Here is a 16,833-nt window from a genome sequence, read left to right on the forward strand (position 1 = left end):
ATTTAAATAAAAAAAGTTTACAATTACTTGACCTAGCCAACAACTTATAATATTTCAAAGTAGAATAGAGGGTAAATGTTAAAAAAATATAAAAATAAAAAAATGTAAAAGACAAATGAATTGTGTTAAAAAAATTTACAACATATTATTACACATGCATCATGTGTGTCATTCAGAAGTGATAAAGCCATCAACATTTTTTTTTTTTTTAAATTTGCATCACTTTGAAATTTTAACTCCGCCTGTGATGCACTTAATGTCCTAATTTTTTCACACACAGCCGGTCCCAAGCCCGAGTTAAGGAGGAGGGTTGCGTTAGGTAGCTGACAGCCAGCATAAAATTTGTCAGATCTCTATGATATGAATCCTTACCGAATATTTGCTGGGGCATCCCCTACGAGCGACGCGTTGCACTTGAACCACCCGGGTGTAGCAAAAAGTGGGCGAGGGAGGGCTAGGTCGTCGCCCCGAAGCGACGCGCCGTGTCGACACCCGGATACGGTGTCAAATATGCGAGGGTTCCTACATCATTCTGGACGTGGGCAGGTAAAGACGTTAGTTCAAGAAACTAGGATTAGATTAACAACTTGGAATATGGAGACACTTACGGGTAAAAGTATGGAAATTGTGGATATAATGATTAGAAGAAGAATTAATATAATTTGCCTTCTAGAAACTAAGTGGGTGGGGGAGAAAGCTAGAAAAATCGATAAATCAGGATTTAAACTTTGGTACACTGGAAAAGAAAAACATAAGAATGGAGTAGGCATTATTATAGACAAAAACTTAAAAGATAGCGTTGTGGATGTAACTAGAGTAAGGGATAGAATTATAAAAATCAAAATGGTATTAGGACAAGAGATAATAAATATCATTAGTGCTTATGCTCCTCAAGTTGGCTTAGCAGAAAATCTTAAGAAACAATTTTGGGAAGATATGGATAGTATAATACAAGGCATACCAGGGACTGAGAAAATATTTATAGGAGGAGATCTGAATGGACATGTTGGAAGAGATAATAAAAATTATGAGAGGATACATAGAGGATATGGATATGGAAACAAAAATGAGTCTGGGGAGATGATCTTACACTTTGCTATGTCATATGATTTTAGTATAATGAATACTTGCTTTAAGAAGAGAGAAGAACACTTGATAACCTTTAAAAGTGGACAAAATAGAAGTCAAATAGATTTTTTTTTAACTAGGAGGGTAGATCGTTTATCATGCAAGGATTGTAAAGTTATTCCAAGTGAAAGTCTAACCACACAACATAGAGTCTTAGTGTTAGATATATGCATTAAAAAATGAAAGAAAAAGGATAAAATAAACTAGTGTAGGAGAACTAGATGGTGGAACCTAAAAGGAGAAAATATAATAAAATTTAAAGATAAAATGATCAAAGATGGGGATTGGACCGTAGAGGATGGGATAGATTCAAATACTCTTTGGAATAGATTAGCTAGCTCTATTGAAAAGATAGCAAAAGAGATTTTAGGTGAATCAAGGGGAAGATTCTCAAATAGCAAAGAAAGTTGGTGGTGGGATAAAGATGTACAAAAAATCATAAAGACAAAAAGAATTTGGTATAAAATGTGGCAATAATGTAGAAACGGAGATAACTTTGAAAAATATAAGGAGGCAAGAAAAGATGAAAAAGGGCCGTTAGTGAAGCTAAATATAGATCATTTAATAGTTTGTATGATAGATTAGGTACAAAAGAAGGGGAAAGAGATATATTTAAACTTGCTAAAGCTAGAGAAAGGAAGAACAAGGACCTAGGAAATGTAAAATGTATAAAAAGTGAGGATGATATAGTCTTGGTTAAGGACGAAGATATTAAAGAAAGATGGCGAAGTTACTTTAGTAAGTTGTTTAATGAAAACCAAATAGAAGGCTTAAATTTAGAATTGTCAAATGAGGAAAAGACTAAAAATATAAGATTTATTCGAAAAATTAGAGTTAACGAAGTTAAGTTTGCACTAAAAAAGATGAAAAATGGGAAAGCTATGGGACCAGATAACATCCTAATAGAAGTTTGGAAATGCTTGGGTGATAACGGAATTATATGGTTAACTAATTTATTTAATACAATTGTAAAAATTAAGAAAATGTCAGATGAATGGAGGAAAAGCACTTTAATACCTATATACAAAAATAAAGGAGATATTCAAAATTGTAATAACTATCGTGGAATTAAACTTATGAGTCATACAATGAAACTATGGGAAAGAGTAGTTGAACAAAGATTACGGTTAGAAACAAAGATCTCAGAAAATCAATTTGGTTTTATGCCTGGGAGATCTACCACAGAAGCTATTTATCTTTTAAGAAGATTAATGGAAAAGTTTAGGAAAAAGAAGAGGGACTTGCATATGATATTTATTGACCTTGAGAAAGCATATGATAGGATACCTAGGGAAGTTCTATGGTGGGTTTTAGAAAAAAAGGGTGTATGTTGTAGGTATATCGATGTCATTAAGGATATGTACGATGGAGTAGCGTAAAGACTATAGATGGTGAAACTAGAGAATTTCCAATTACTATAGGTGTACATCAAGGATCTGCTTTGAGTCCTTATCTTTTTGCTTTAGTGATGGACCATTTGACTAAGAGTATTCAAAAGGAGGTTCCATGGTGTATGTTGTTTGCAGATGATATTGTATTAATTGACGAAACTAGGAATGGAGTAGAGGCTGAGTTAGAATTATGGAGAGAAACTTTGGAATCTAGAGGCTTTAAGATAAGTAGAAATAAAACAGAATATATGAAATGTAATTTTAGTAATGATAGGAGGAATATTGGAGACAAAGTTAAACTTGATGATGAAGAAATAAATAGCACTTGTAGATTTCGATACCTTGGGTCTATTATGCAAGCTGAAGGAGAAATTGAAGATGATGTAATGCATAGAGTTAAAGCAGGTTGGGTAAAATGGAGAAGTTCTTCAAGTGTTCTATGTGATCATAGAATACCCTTAAAATTGAAAGGGAAGTTTTATAGGACAGCTATAAGACCAGCTATGCTATATGGATCAGAATGTTGGGCGACGAAGAAACATAATATCGAAAAAGTAAAAGTTGCCGAGATGAGGATACTTAGATGGATGAGTGGTATAACATTGAAAGATAAATTAAGGAATGAACATATTCGTGGTAAGTTAGGTGTAGCTCCTATAGATGATAAGATAACGGAGGGACGACTCAGATGGTATGGACACTTGCAACGTAGACCTTATAGTGCACCTGTGAGGAAGAGTGACTTAGTTACTTTGAGGGGGGCAGTAGAAGGGGTAGGGGTAGACCTAAAATAACTTGGGAGGAGATAGTGAGTAAGGATTTAATATCCTTGAATCTATCAAAAGAAATGGTTCATGATCGTATAAATTGGCGGAAAAGGATTCATATACCCAACCCCACTTAGTGGGACTAAGGCTTGGTTTTGTTGTTGTTGTTGTTGTATCACTTTGAAATTTTAAATGCATTATTGCATTTAAGAACCAAATGAATACTTTGAAAGGAGAACTGTGGATGTACTTCAAATGTTCTTTCAAATCTCAAAAACGCTCTTCTCTTATACTGTTACAAAGCTTGAGCCTCTATTAACTTGTCATGGTGGTTATCAAATTCTTGTCAAACATGTGACCATGTAATTCCATATCAGGGTGTAACTATTTTACATATACTTGATATGCACACAAGAATGCATAAACTATTCACAAAGGCAAATTCAACATTGTTTTCATCAAGGTGAGGAAAATAATTGTAATGCCAAAACTGCCCTTGTTTCTATGCAGGCTGGGATGTCTTCATCACTTACTCTCATATAAAACAAACATCTGCAAAATTATTGATAAAATAAGCCGATAATGCAGCCAATTTTACACGAATATAATTTTTTCCTCATTTCTGCTATTCAGTTATATGAGCAATGAAATGTTTCCCAAGAATCATCTTAATAAAATGTGCTTAGATGGCCATAGGTCATCCCACCCTCACTTTTTTCTCAAATTGGCAAATTCTTGTAAACAAGCTTGATCAAAATGCTGATATATTTAATAAGGCAATGGCAATGCTAAATTATCTATAGATTGTTAAGATTTTTTAATAGTGACTTTGTTTACTAAATAGAAAATTTTACCTCATAAAAAAAAAACTAAATAAGAACAATAAGTAGATATGGATATGCACAGGCATGCATATTTGTATTTCACACTCCTAATATTTATCATATTACGGTAGGTTATATACATACATGTTTCTTTTAAACAAAAAGGTATACGCGTGTCAACTCTATAACGATGCCCTTTCTGCATCATGTCCATGCTTAGCAGTCCTCAGACACCCCTCTGACACTATCCATCTCTTCATAAACATATTCATGATTTGTTTAAACAATTTTCACTTTCAGGCCTTTTCCAATACTCCCCTAACAAGCCCCTGGTGCTTCTCCAACATACTCCAAACATAATAATGACACACTGTAGTAAAATTTTCTTTCTATTTTATTCATGAAAAAAATCATAATTATAAAATTGGGACAGCCACAATGATTTTTTTTTTTTTTTTTTTTTCTAAAAAAAAACTGAAACTGATCAATGCTTACAATGGAAGAGGAGATATATTAAGAAATCTTATTTTTGGATAGATATATATTAGCCACTACTAACATCTTAATCTTTTAGGTGTTGGGTTAAGTCATGTTATCCGTGTTTTCCCGTTAGGTCCATTATAAACACACTTTGTTCAGTTCATGTTTGCATTTGTGTTTGTGCACCCTTTTAAGTTCATTTATTTGCCCCTTCACAAGTGAGACAGGATTGCATGTGAGGGGAAGTGCTGGCTAGCTTGATATACATTGTTGACAAACCTAACAAATTCAGCTTTTGGGTACAGTGGAGTCTAAACACCTATGAAATAAATAAACAAAGAGTAGGGTGCTTCTATGCTGATTATATTTGTTTAATATATGGAGTAATGTGAATATAAAAAATTTGATATTTTTTCTATAAATAATATATAGAAATAGAATATTATATATTTATTAATTGTGATCTCACTACCTTGTCATGGCTTATATTTTTTTTTGCATGCTTCATTTGTTCAAAGAGAAGTGAATAGAAGAGGAAAGAAGAAGGGTATTTTTCTCCGCCTCACTTGTTTGGTTGACATAAGATGGAAAAAAGGGAAAAAAAGTGGAGCAAAAAAATCAAAGAGAAGGGACACATTTTTTTCTCCCCCAAATTGGAGAGAAATGGAGAGAGTACACAAAAAACCTAAAACACCGCTAGACAATTTTTAAAGATGGACAGTGAACTCGTAAGGTGGAGTATTGGCTTCTTTCCCCAGGTTTCTCTCAAAGAAACACAAGCTCTAAAGGAACTGACACCTTTTTAGGTAAAATAAAAAATACACAGTTTTCTTTCCTTCATATAGATGAAAGGTTTTGCAGCACTGTGGATTCTTTTTTTATCAGAGAACCTGCATTGCTGCATTTAATTTATCTGATGCAGTTGGATGACTCCCCATTGGAGTCTTTCTTTAATACAATTTTTCTTATTTGCTAAAAAAATAATAAAACAAGGATCCTCTCCTGTCATCAAAATAGACAGGAGAGAAACTAGTTTTGTTTTTCTCTTCTCCTCTTCCCTCCTACAAGTTTGTTTTCTCTTTCCCCACTTCTCTCCAACTAAACAGTGTCATAGTTAGCCATGTCACCATATCTGTCATGTCAGACTAGTATCCGCACCCATGGTTTACAGACAACTGCACTTTCTATTATTACAAGACGAATATTCAAGGCTAAAAAACATGCCAGGTCAGTTACTATGAAAGAACTTGGATATTAGGTCACTTTATGAACCTCAAATGTGCACTATGAAGTGTATCAAGGAAGATTCTACCTTTACCCTCTCAAGAGAACAAGGCAGATGTGTTTCCTTCAGATCTTGTAAATCCAATCCTTCCTCCTTCAAAATCTCAACAGAGGGTCTCCAGGCCATGTGACTAATTTCATCTATTCTACGAATACAAGCCTCAATTTGTGGCTTGTACTTCTCAACCCAAGCAGCAGATGATGCTATTACAGCTAAATCTCCAAAGACATCAATAATAAGACCTGACAACCTGTTAGCTTATCCCAGCAGAAATTCAGTGTACAGTGTTTAAAGACAAAAACTGTTAAAACAAGGAGAAAAAAATATATCGGCAATGAGTACTGAGACATAACTACAACAAACTATGAAACCCAAAGAATGAGGTTTTCAATTTATTTGAATAACTTCAAACCATTTCCATCAAACTGATAAATTAACATGTTGGATAACTTATATTTAAATTTTTTGGCCTTTGCAATTAGGTATAACCACAAAACAGAATTCGTAAGTTTAGACACCTATGGTTGATAAGGCCTTGAAGACTTTTGCAGGCTTTGTTTGCCACCCAAGTTAGGATGGAGCTATTATAAAGGAGCTGATTCACATTGTTATAAAAAAATGTTTGGCTTTGACCAAAAAACCAACTAAAGAGGAGAAGGTGTTTCCAAACATTAAACGAAAACTGTTGAACTTGTTGAATGTATTAAATGACAAAAATGGATACTTTTGTAAACCTGCAGAAATATTTGAACGAATAGATGACTATTAACGAACATTTAGGTCAAATATGATGTACAAAATTTACAAAAAAAATTTAACTTTTTATCTTAAAATTTTCAAATTCCTAACTTTAAGTTCACCAGGGAAAGAAAAAAAAACTAGAAGTAAGCATTTTAAAGCTTGAAAAGGCTTTTCACCAAATGCATCTAGCCTGATCTTTTTTTTTAAAAGGAAAAGTTAGTCCAAAAGGGGCCACAATTCTACCTTCAGATATAATTTTTTAATATTTATTAGCAGCACAGATTTGAGCTGAGCATATACTTCTTTAATTCTATAAGTCCCATTTGTTCGAACTATGTGGTGTTTAAAATATCTTTATATTCTGCAGCAGGTTTCAAGCCTAGGAAAAATGTGATTGCATTAGCTAGAAAACCAGCGCAAAATTTTAACTGAAAATTTTACGACAATAGTACTTGATTATTGCCAAGAAAAGGGAATAACAGCAGTTTACCTACAAAGAGTCTTAAAAGTTTGAAAAAACTGGACGATAGAAATAGCCCAAGATAGAGAAAATGGCCAAAACAATGTGTGCGGCCACCTCCAAACACTTGGAATCAGACTCCTTTAAATTAACGAATTCTTAGAATCACTAGGAACTACTTATGCATGAGAAAGTAACCATTAGAAACCGGCACGTTCAACTCCATCATGAACCAATAACACTCAAAACTGAATACAACCCAACAAATATGATTAACTAACCTACACAGATGCTTGACACTTTCAAAAAGAAAAAAAAAAATGAACAATAACTTTCAAACCTTCATCCCAATTACTCGGGGCAATTGGAATTTGGAATTTGGAAATTGAGTACTTGTCTGCAGAAAATTATTTTTAAGCACATGAACCAGCATAACAATAAATTTGCACATAGGACAATCTGAATGCACATCGAGAAGTGGATGATGGAAGGAGGCTTCCACCTCGACCTAGAGCCATATGAAGGACAACTTTTACTCAAGTAATAAACTCGAGAAGGAGAACCAATACAAACAGTATTATCCCAAAATAATAAACACATACCTGTCCCCTTCACTATTAACAAGCCGATAAGCATTTGTATGGTTAGAGGGAAGCCCCAAATTTCTACGTAATTTTATAGCAGCATCAATTCTTGTTTCAATCAGTTTCTCCATATGCAATGCACAGGAAGGATCTCTGCACCATAAAATGAACAACATAAAAAGCCTTTTGTAAGAAATAACATCAGATTAGGAAACCCATATCTAGCAAGTACCTTGAGGCTTCTTCTTCCAGCTGCATGATCCGCACACAAAACATAGAAACTGAATTATATAAGCCCCAACCGATTGGTTTCTCAGTCCCATCAGCAACAAGTACAATGTCTCCAGTCTTGGGTGGTGGTCTACCAATTATTCTATCAACTGCCCCACTATAGACCATTGGACTCCCATCCCTAAAGATCTTTGTCTTTCCCTTTTTAAGGACAACCTTTACAATACCTATCAACAGAATAAATTACTAATCAGCAATAAGGTCTAGATAATTGCACACATTTGGTTGAAAATTGGAAACAAAAAATTATAATCTTATACCAGTTTGCTTAAGGGGAGCCAAGGCACAATGGTATAGTTGTTGCCATGTGACCCAAAAGTCACAGGTTCAAGACATGGAAATAGCCTCAAACAAAAAATGCAAAGGCTATGTACCAAAGACCCCTCATGGTCAGCCCCTTCTCAAACCCTACATAAGTGGGAGCTTTGTGCACTAGGCTGCCCTTTTTTTTTAATCAGCTTACTTAAGAAAGAGAACATCTTCCAAGTAGATGGAACAAGGAGATTAATGATAAACAATCTAACAAAATAGAATCAATAATATTTAAAACTAAGGTAACATCATGACAGCTCTTGCTTGCATAAGCATGAGAATAAATATTCGAATTGTTAAATGCACCTATGCTTTTAAATGCAAGGACATACATAGGGGTGGCAAAACGGGTCAAGACCCAACAGGTAACCCGTTACCCACCCGTTTAGACCGGATTGGATTTGAGAGGAGACAACCCGTTTATACCCAAACCCAACCTGTTTCATAAATGGGTTTAATAGGTTTGGGTTGGGTACCCGTCGGGTCACCCATTTATGTTTTAAAAAATAATATTCTATAATTTTTATTTTTGTTTTTGGTCTTTTGGATAAATAAACTCTGCCTGTGATGCACTTAATGTCCTGATTTTTTCACACACAGTTGGTCCCAAGCCCGGGTAAAGGAGGAGGGTTACATTAGGTAGCAAACAGCCAACGTAAAATTTGTCAGACCACTACGATATGAATCCTTACCGAATATTTGTTGGGGCATCCCCTACAAGCGATGCGTTGCACTTGTACCACCTGGGTGTAACGAAAAGTGGGCGAGGTTGGGCTAGGTCGTCATCCCAAAGCAATGCGCCATGTCGGTGCCTGGGTACAGTGTCAAATATGCAAGGGTTCCTGCATCATTCTGGACATGGGCAGGTAAAAAAGTTTGTTCAAGAAACTAGGACTAGATTAGAAACTTGGAATATAGGGGCACTTATAAGTAAAAGCATGGAAATTTTGGACACAATGATTATAAGAAGAATTAATATAATTTTCTTTCAAGAAACTAAGTGGGTGGGGGAGAAAGCTAAAGAAATTGATAAATCAGAATTTAAACTTTTGTACACTAGAAAAGAAAAACATAAGAATGGAGTAGGAATTATTATAGACAAAAACTTAAAAGATAGTGTTGTTGATGTAAATAGGATAGGGGATAGAATTATAAAAATCAAGATCGTATTAGGACAAAAGATAATAAATATCATTAGTGCTTATGCTCCTCAAGTCGGCTTAGCAGAAAATTTCAAGAGACAATTTTGGGCAGATATGGATAGTATTATACAAGGCATACCAAGGATTGAGAAAATATTTATAGGAGGAGACTTGAGTGGACACGTTGGAAGGATAATAAAAATTATGAGAGGATACATAGAGGATATGGATTTGGAGACAAAAATGAGTTTGAGAAGATGATCTTAGACTTCGCTATGTCATATGATTTTAATATAATGAATACTTACTTTAAAAAGAGAGAATAACACTTAATAACCTTTAAAAGTGGACAAAAGAGAAGTCAAATAGATTTTTTTTTTTTTTAACTTGAAGGGTAGATCGTTTATCATGCTAGGATTGTAAAGTTATTCCAAGTAAAGCCTAACCACACAACATAGAGTCTTAGTGTTAGATATATGTATTAAAAATTGAAGAAAATGGATAAAATAAATCAATGTAAGAGAACAAGGTGGTGGGACCTAAAGGAAAAAAATATAATAAAATTTAAAGATAAAATGATTGAAGATGGGGATTGGACTATGGAGGATGGGATAGATACAAATACTCTTTGGAGTAGATTAGCTAGCTCTATTAAAAAGATAGCAAAAGAAATTTTAGGTGAATCAAGGGGAATATTCTCGATAGCAAAGAAAGTTGGTGGTGGGATAAAGATGTACAAAAAGCCGTAAAGCAAAGAATTTGGTATAAAATGGGAATAACTTTGAAAAGTATAAGGAGGCGATAAAAGATGCAAAAAAGGCCATTTGTGAAGCTAAATACAAATCATTTAATAGTTTGTATGATAGATTAGATACAAAAAAAGGGGAAAGAGATATATTTAAACTTGCTAAAGCTAGAGAAAAGAAGAGTAAGGACTTAGGAAATGTAAAATATACAAAAAGTGAGGATGATATTATCTTGGTTAAGGACGAAGACATTAAAGAAAGATGGTGAAGTTATTTTAGTAAGTTGTTTAATGAAAACCAAATTGAAGGCTTAAGCTTAGAATTGTCAAATGAGGAAAAGACTAAAAATATGAGATTTATTCGCAAAAATAGAGTTAACGAATTTAAGTTTGCACTAAAAATGATGAAAAATGGGAAAGCTATATGACCAGATAACATCCCAATTGAAGTTTGGAAATGCTTAGGTGATAACGGAATTATATGGTTAACTAATTTATTTAATACAATTATAAAAACTTAGAAAATGCCAGACGAATGGAGGAAAAGTACTTTAATACCTATACACAAAAATAAAGGAGATATTTAAAATTCTAATAACTATCATGGAATCAAACTTATGAGTCATATGATGAAACTATGGAAAATGGTAGTTGAACAAAGATTAAGGTTAGAAACGAATGTCTCAAAAAATCAATTTACTTTTATGCCTAGGAGATCTACCACAGAAGATTAATGGAAAAGTTTAGGGAAAAGAAGAGGGACTTGCATATAGTATTTATTAACCTAGAGAAAGCATATGATAGGATACCTAGGGAAGTTCTATGGTGGGTTTTAGAAAAAAAGGGTGTATGTAATAGGTATACTGATGTCATTAAGGATATGTACGATGGAGTAATGACTAGTGTAAGGACTATAGATGGAGGAACTAGAGAATTTCCACTCACCATAGGTGTACATCAAAGATTTGCTTTGAGCCCTTATCTTTTTGCTTTAGTGATGGACCAACTAACTAAGAGTATTCAAAAGGAGGTTCCATGGTATATGTTGTTTGCAAATGATATTGTATTAATTGATGAAACTAGGGATGGAGTAGAGGCTGAGTTAGAATTATGGAGAGAAGTTTTGGAATCTAGAGGATTTAGGATAAGTAAAAATAATACAGAATATATGAAATGTAATTTTAATAATGGTAGGAGGAATATTGGAGACAAAGTCAAACTTGATGATGAAGAAATAAATAGCACTTGTAGATTTCGATACCTTGGATTTATTATGCAAGCTGAAGGAGAAATTGAAGATGATGTAATGCATGGAGTTAAAGCAGATTGGGTAAAATACAGAAGTGCTTCAAGTGTGCTTTGTGATCGTAGAATACCCGTAAAATTAAAAAGGAAGTTTTATAGGACAGCTATAAGACAAGCTATGCTATGTGGATCAAAATGTTGGGCGACAAAGAAGCAGAATATCCAAAAAGTAAGAGTTGTCGAGATTAGAATGCTTAGATGGATGAGTGGTATAACATTAAAAGATAAATTAATGAATGAACATATTTGCGGTAAGTTAGGTGTAGCTCCTATAAAAGATAAGATAAGGGAGGGACCACCCAAATGGTATGGACACTTACAACGTAGGCCACATAGTGCACCAGTGAGGAAGAGTGAGTTAGTTACTGTTGGGGGCCAATAGAAGGGGTAGGGGTAGACCTAAAATAACTTGGAAGGAGATAGTAAGGATTTCATATTGTTGAATCTGTCAAAAAGAAATGGTCCATGATCGCATAAATTGGCGGAAAAAGATTCATATAACCGACCCCACCTAGTGGGACTTAAGGCTTGGTTTTGTTGTTGCTGTTGTTGTTGGCTTTTTGATAAATAATATTTTATAGTTTCAAGTTATATAATTAGATTTGTTGAAAACTTGAATAGGAAAAAATGATACACAACACAAACAATAGATTATATTTATATTGGTGCTGTTTTTATTTTATTATTAAATCATATTTTTTCAAAACAAAAATTAAAGAGATGTACTATTTTTTAAATTTAAAAATATTTGTTAAGATATTAATAAATAAAATAAATGACTAAATGAGTGTTGTTTTAAAAAAAATTAAGCCAATTTTGGTGAAATGTTAAAGAAAAAATTAAAATAAATATATTATATTTTTAAACAGGTGCTTAGCAGGTACCCATTTATGACCCGTTTATTAAACATACAGGTTTGAGTTTATAGATTATTTACCCATTAATAAACGGGTCAACCCGAACCCAAACCCAACCCAACCCTATTTAACAATCACCCATTTATGACCTGGACCATGAACCTGTTTTGCCACCCCTAGACATACATAGGACTTGTCTAACTATGGCAAACAGTTTTCATTGAATCATTTTTCATTTTTTTATTTATCCAAATGAACACAAGAATGCCACCTTGTTTTCCAGTCCAACATTTGCAGACAGAACACAGAAAACAACAGAAAGATATTTTTCTGACTTTCCTGCACAAATGTTGGAAAACTGAAAAGCAGGCAGTTTTGTAATTTGTTAGAAAACTGAAAATAGAAAATGGAAATTGTTCTCCACGGCTAAACAAACCCTAAGAATTGTCAAAGCTACCTCTCCTAAAGTGGACATGGCTACAGCTAATTTTTCAACTCCATAACATTTGTATAAAATATATAAACAAAAATAAAAAGCTTTCGCATTATTTGGTCATGGAAATAATTTTATTTTCCATTTCTAATTTTTTAAATATTTACAAAAATGCTACTTCGTTTTCCAATTTTCTAAATTTATATAGAAAAGTTGGAAAACATCTTTCCATTAGTTTCAAGATTTCCAACTTCTTCCTTTGCTTCTGGAAGCATGAAATCCGGATTTTCAACTTTAATTTGTGAGAATTGCGTATTGAATTTCTACTAAATCCACAAAAATCCAAATCTAAGCCCCAAAAGCCATAATCCCAAATACTACTTTATATAATTTTTGGAAAATTGAAAAACAAGTTGTCTTCTTCTGTAATTATGGAGTGGTTGAATAATTATAATAGAGAGTGGGAGAGTTGGCTAAATCCTCACGGCGCAAGTTAGTGAAGATGAGCAAACGTGCACCATTTTCTCTGATTCTTAATTTCATAGAGTGCAGGTTTTCTGATAGTGTATCACTGCATTTGTGTTCAATCTAATCCGTATTGATAGTTAAAACAAATTTGCTACCACAAATTTCATCACCAGTGCCAAGAAAAGCTGACTCTACTGCAAGCAAATTCAAAGAATCCACCGGAACTTATTTAGATGTCCAGCTGAATAAAGAAAATAATGTAGATACAGTAAATCAAAGTGATCCTGTGGCCTCTACAAGTTGGAGTAATCTGTTCAAAAATGATATAGTTTGTGAATCAGAATTGGAGTACTTCAAGCCTTCTATTGTGGATGGTGAATTGTTAGTAGATCCGCCAGCAGAGTTGTTTAATCTTGGTGCAGGTAAATGGAATGGTTGACTTATTGGCAAATTCTTGGGTAAACCCCTTCCTACTCTTATACATGCACTGTTATTGAAAAAAATTGGAAAAGAATTGAAGGAGTTGAGATTTTTCACTTGCTACTGGTTCATATATATATATATATATATATTGATTCTTAAAAAAGGATTATATGTTTTAGATCCTTGAAAATGGACCATGGTTTATTGGAAACCATCCTATCTTCTTCTTTGAATGGAAAGTGAGCATGAAGATCTGAAAATGGATAAATTTCCAATTTGGGTGAAATTCAATCATATACCTTCAATATAGTGGAATCAGACTGGTTTGAGCTACATTGCAAGTTCCGTTGGAAGGCCTTTATATCTAGATTCTATACGAAGCAAATGAAGAGCTTGACTTTAGCAAAAATCTGTATTGAAATTTATCTAAATAAGGATTCCCCCTATTTTTATTTTTTATTTTTTTTAAAAAAAGGCATCCTCAAGCCATACAGCTCCCACTATGCAAGAGTAATGGGAGGGTAGTCACAATGTATGCAGCCTTACCCCTTCTTTATGCAGAGAGGCTGTTTCCTTGGACTCAAACCCATGACCAACCAATCACAAAGGAGCAACCTTAGATTGATGCAAGGCCTGCCTTCAAGGATCTGCCCTACTTTGTTGATATTAAATTGCCAAATGAGGAAGTTCCGACTATTAATGCTGAGTATTCTTGGAAGCCAACTAGGTGTGCTAAATGTTCTAGATTTGATCACAATGAAAAATCTTTGTAAGGCTACAAAATTTTGTATAGCCAAAGGAAATACTAGTAAGGAGAAGGGTTTTAAGCAAGAAGGCACCTCATTTATAAATGATATAAAGTAGTCAGAGCGGAAAATTGAACGAACAGAAGAACAGCAGACTAAGCTTGGTTGCACAAGAAAAATTCAGCTGAATAAAGAAAACTCAATTTCTATTTCTAATAGTTCTAATAAGGAGACTGGACAGACTGAAAAGGTAGCAATGCAGCAGAAAACATTGGGTGTGCAGTAAGTGTTCAGTTATCTGATGATATTTTTACTTCAAATAGTTTGAAAACTTAAAAGAATGAACTCTGTTGCTCTTGCTGAGTGTGGACACAATCTTGAATCTTGGACTTCTCCAAGATTCCCAAAATTCCGAACCCACTTTTGTGACCAAACCTCGCCCACTTAAAGCAATCTGCTGCTCTACAACCAGCGTAGCTCCAGCTGGCGCAGGTAATTCTCTGCCACTCTAGCGCACCTCTGCATTGGCAGATTCTCTGCCTCCCCAGTGTAGCTCTGACACATACTCAGCGTGACTACGTGCAACCTCAGCAATTGCCCACTCTGGCTGATGCTGGGGCTTCTATTTTAAACAGAAGAAGAAGAAGAAGAAGATATTTGGTCTCTCTGCTTCTTTATCTCCATCCTCTGCCTCATCCTCCAAAGCTAGGTTCTCTCCAAGAAGCTAGTGCGAGTAAAGAACTCAATGCCTTTGTGCTTGCTTCTTCGAATGAAAGGAAAGGGTCCAGCTAGCAGAGAACTCTTGATAGAAGCAGCAGTTTTGTTTTTTCAGTTCTATTTGATAAGCTTGCATGAATGTTCGTGTTTAAACAACTCTGTTTCTCTTAGTCGAGTTCTCGCAGAGTTGTTGTTTACTCAGTTTGGAGTTCTTGGGTTCTTCTTGACTTCAATTAGTTTTTGTTTTCTGGAGTTTGACGAGCATGCAAACTTTTTCTTCCTTGAACTTGCAATCTGGCAGATGCAGAGAGCTCTGGAGTCGAACCTTCAACAAGAAGAGAGCTCCTAAGCCTTTCTCTGATTCTCTCCCAATTCAAAAGCCAGCAGTACTAACTACTAACTGCTAATTACTAATTTCTAGTGTCTCAAAAGGCGAAAGTGTAAGTCGTGTTGGAGACAATCTAAAAATTATTCTGTTCAATCCAAAATAAAATTTGCAAGATCACCAATCTTGATTTTGGATTGAAAAAATTCTTGCAATCCCTCGTTGCTTTTCATATTCTTTGATTGGTTCTTTTTTATTCGGTGTTAAATTTGCAGCATCAAAGGGTACTTACTGCGGTATTTTCAGTTGGTTGTCATTGCCTTTTTTTTTATTGGGGCACCCAATTTTTGCCTGGAATTCAACATTGTCATTTTTAGCTGCCGGTGAGATCTTCTCCTCTCTTGATGTATATATATATAAATGTATGTATGTATGTATGTACGTATATTCTCTCCTTGATTGTTGGTTAGTAGAGTAGATTTTGTGTTTTCATTTTGGGGACTGGAACATATGCATTTAGACATTGTGTTTTCAAGTTGTAGGCCTAATATATGCATTTTGTGTTTTCTTTTTGCAAATCTTGGTTTTATTTTTATTTTTATTTTTTCATAAGTACAATTGCTATTTTTAGTCTAGCTAGATTCACATGCTAAAATTGCATGTTTTAGATTTTTTAAGTGCACTGTGACAAATTGAACTCCGCCTGTGATGCACTTAAATGTCCTAATTTTTTCACACACAGCCGGTCCCAAGCCCGGGTTAAGGAGGAGGGTTGCGTTAGGTAGCTGACAGCCAGCGTAAAATTTGTCAGAACACTATGATATGAATCCTTACCAAATATTTGCTGGGGCGTCCCCTACGAGCGACACGTTGCACTTGAACCACCCAGGTGTAGCGAAAAATGGGCGAGGGTGGGCTAGGTCGTCGCCCCGAAGCGACGCATCGTGTCGGCGCCCGGGTACGGTGTCAAATATGAGAGGGTTCCTGCATCATTCTGGACGTGGGCAAGTAAAAACGTTAGTTCAGGAAACTAGGATTAGATTAGCAACTTGGAATATAGGGACACTTACGGGTAAAAGCATGGAAATTGTGGATACAATGATTAGAAGAAGAATTAATATAATTTGCCTTCTAGAAACTAAGTGGGTGGGTGAGAAAGCTAGAGAAATCGATAAATCAGATTTTAAACTTTGGTACACTGGAAAAGAAAAACATAAGAATGGAGTAGGCATTATTATAGACAAAAACTTAAAAGATAGCATTGTGGATGTAATTAGAGTAAGGGATAGAATTATAAAAATCAAAATGGTATTAGGACAAGAGATAATAAATATCATTAGTGCTTATGCTCCTCAAGTTGGCTTAGCAGAAAATCTTAAGAAACAATTTTGGGAAGATATGGATAGTAT

At 34.5% G+C, this 16,833-nt stretch overlaps 1 protein-coding gene across 7 annotated transcripts in view; it reads right to left on the bottom strand.

Moving 5' to 3' along the window:
• LOC131145121 (uncharacterized) overlaps positions 1-16,833 on the bottom strand; it is a 73,793-nt gene that overhangs the window by 45,615 nt on the left and 11,345 nt on the right. For 3 of the 7 annotated variants that reach the window (XM_058094207.1, XM_058094211.1, XM_058094212.1), the window contains exons 2-4: positions 7,893-8,118; positions 7,679-7,813; positions 5,903-6,125 (exon numbers count right to left, since the gene is read on the bottom strand). In XM_058094207.1, coding sequence (XP_057950190.1) covers positions 5,903-6,125; positions 7,679-7,813; positions 7,893-8,118 — 584 coding nt within the window. Of the gene's footprint in view, positions 1-5,902; positions 6,126-7,678; positions 7,814-7,892; positions 8,119-8,955; positions 9,116-16,258; positions 16,419-16,833 lie in introns of all 7 variants that reach the window. The other 4 variants (XM_058094209.1, XM_058094213.1, XM_058094210.1 and 1 more) reach the window with 4 other exon arrangements.

The sequence above is a fragment of the Malania oleifera genome, chromosome 12, assembly GCF_029873635.1.
Source record: "Malania oleifera isolate guangnan ecotype guangnan chromosome 12, ASM2987363v1, whole genome shotgun sequence".
Taxonomy (NCBI): Eukaryota; Viridiplantae; Streptophyta; class Magnoliopsida; order Santalales; family Ximeniaceae; genus Malania; species Malania oleifera.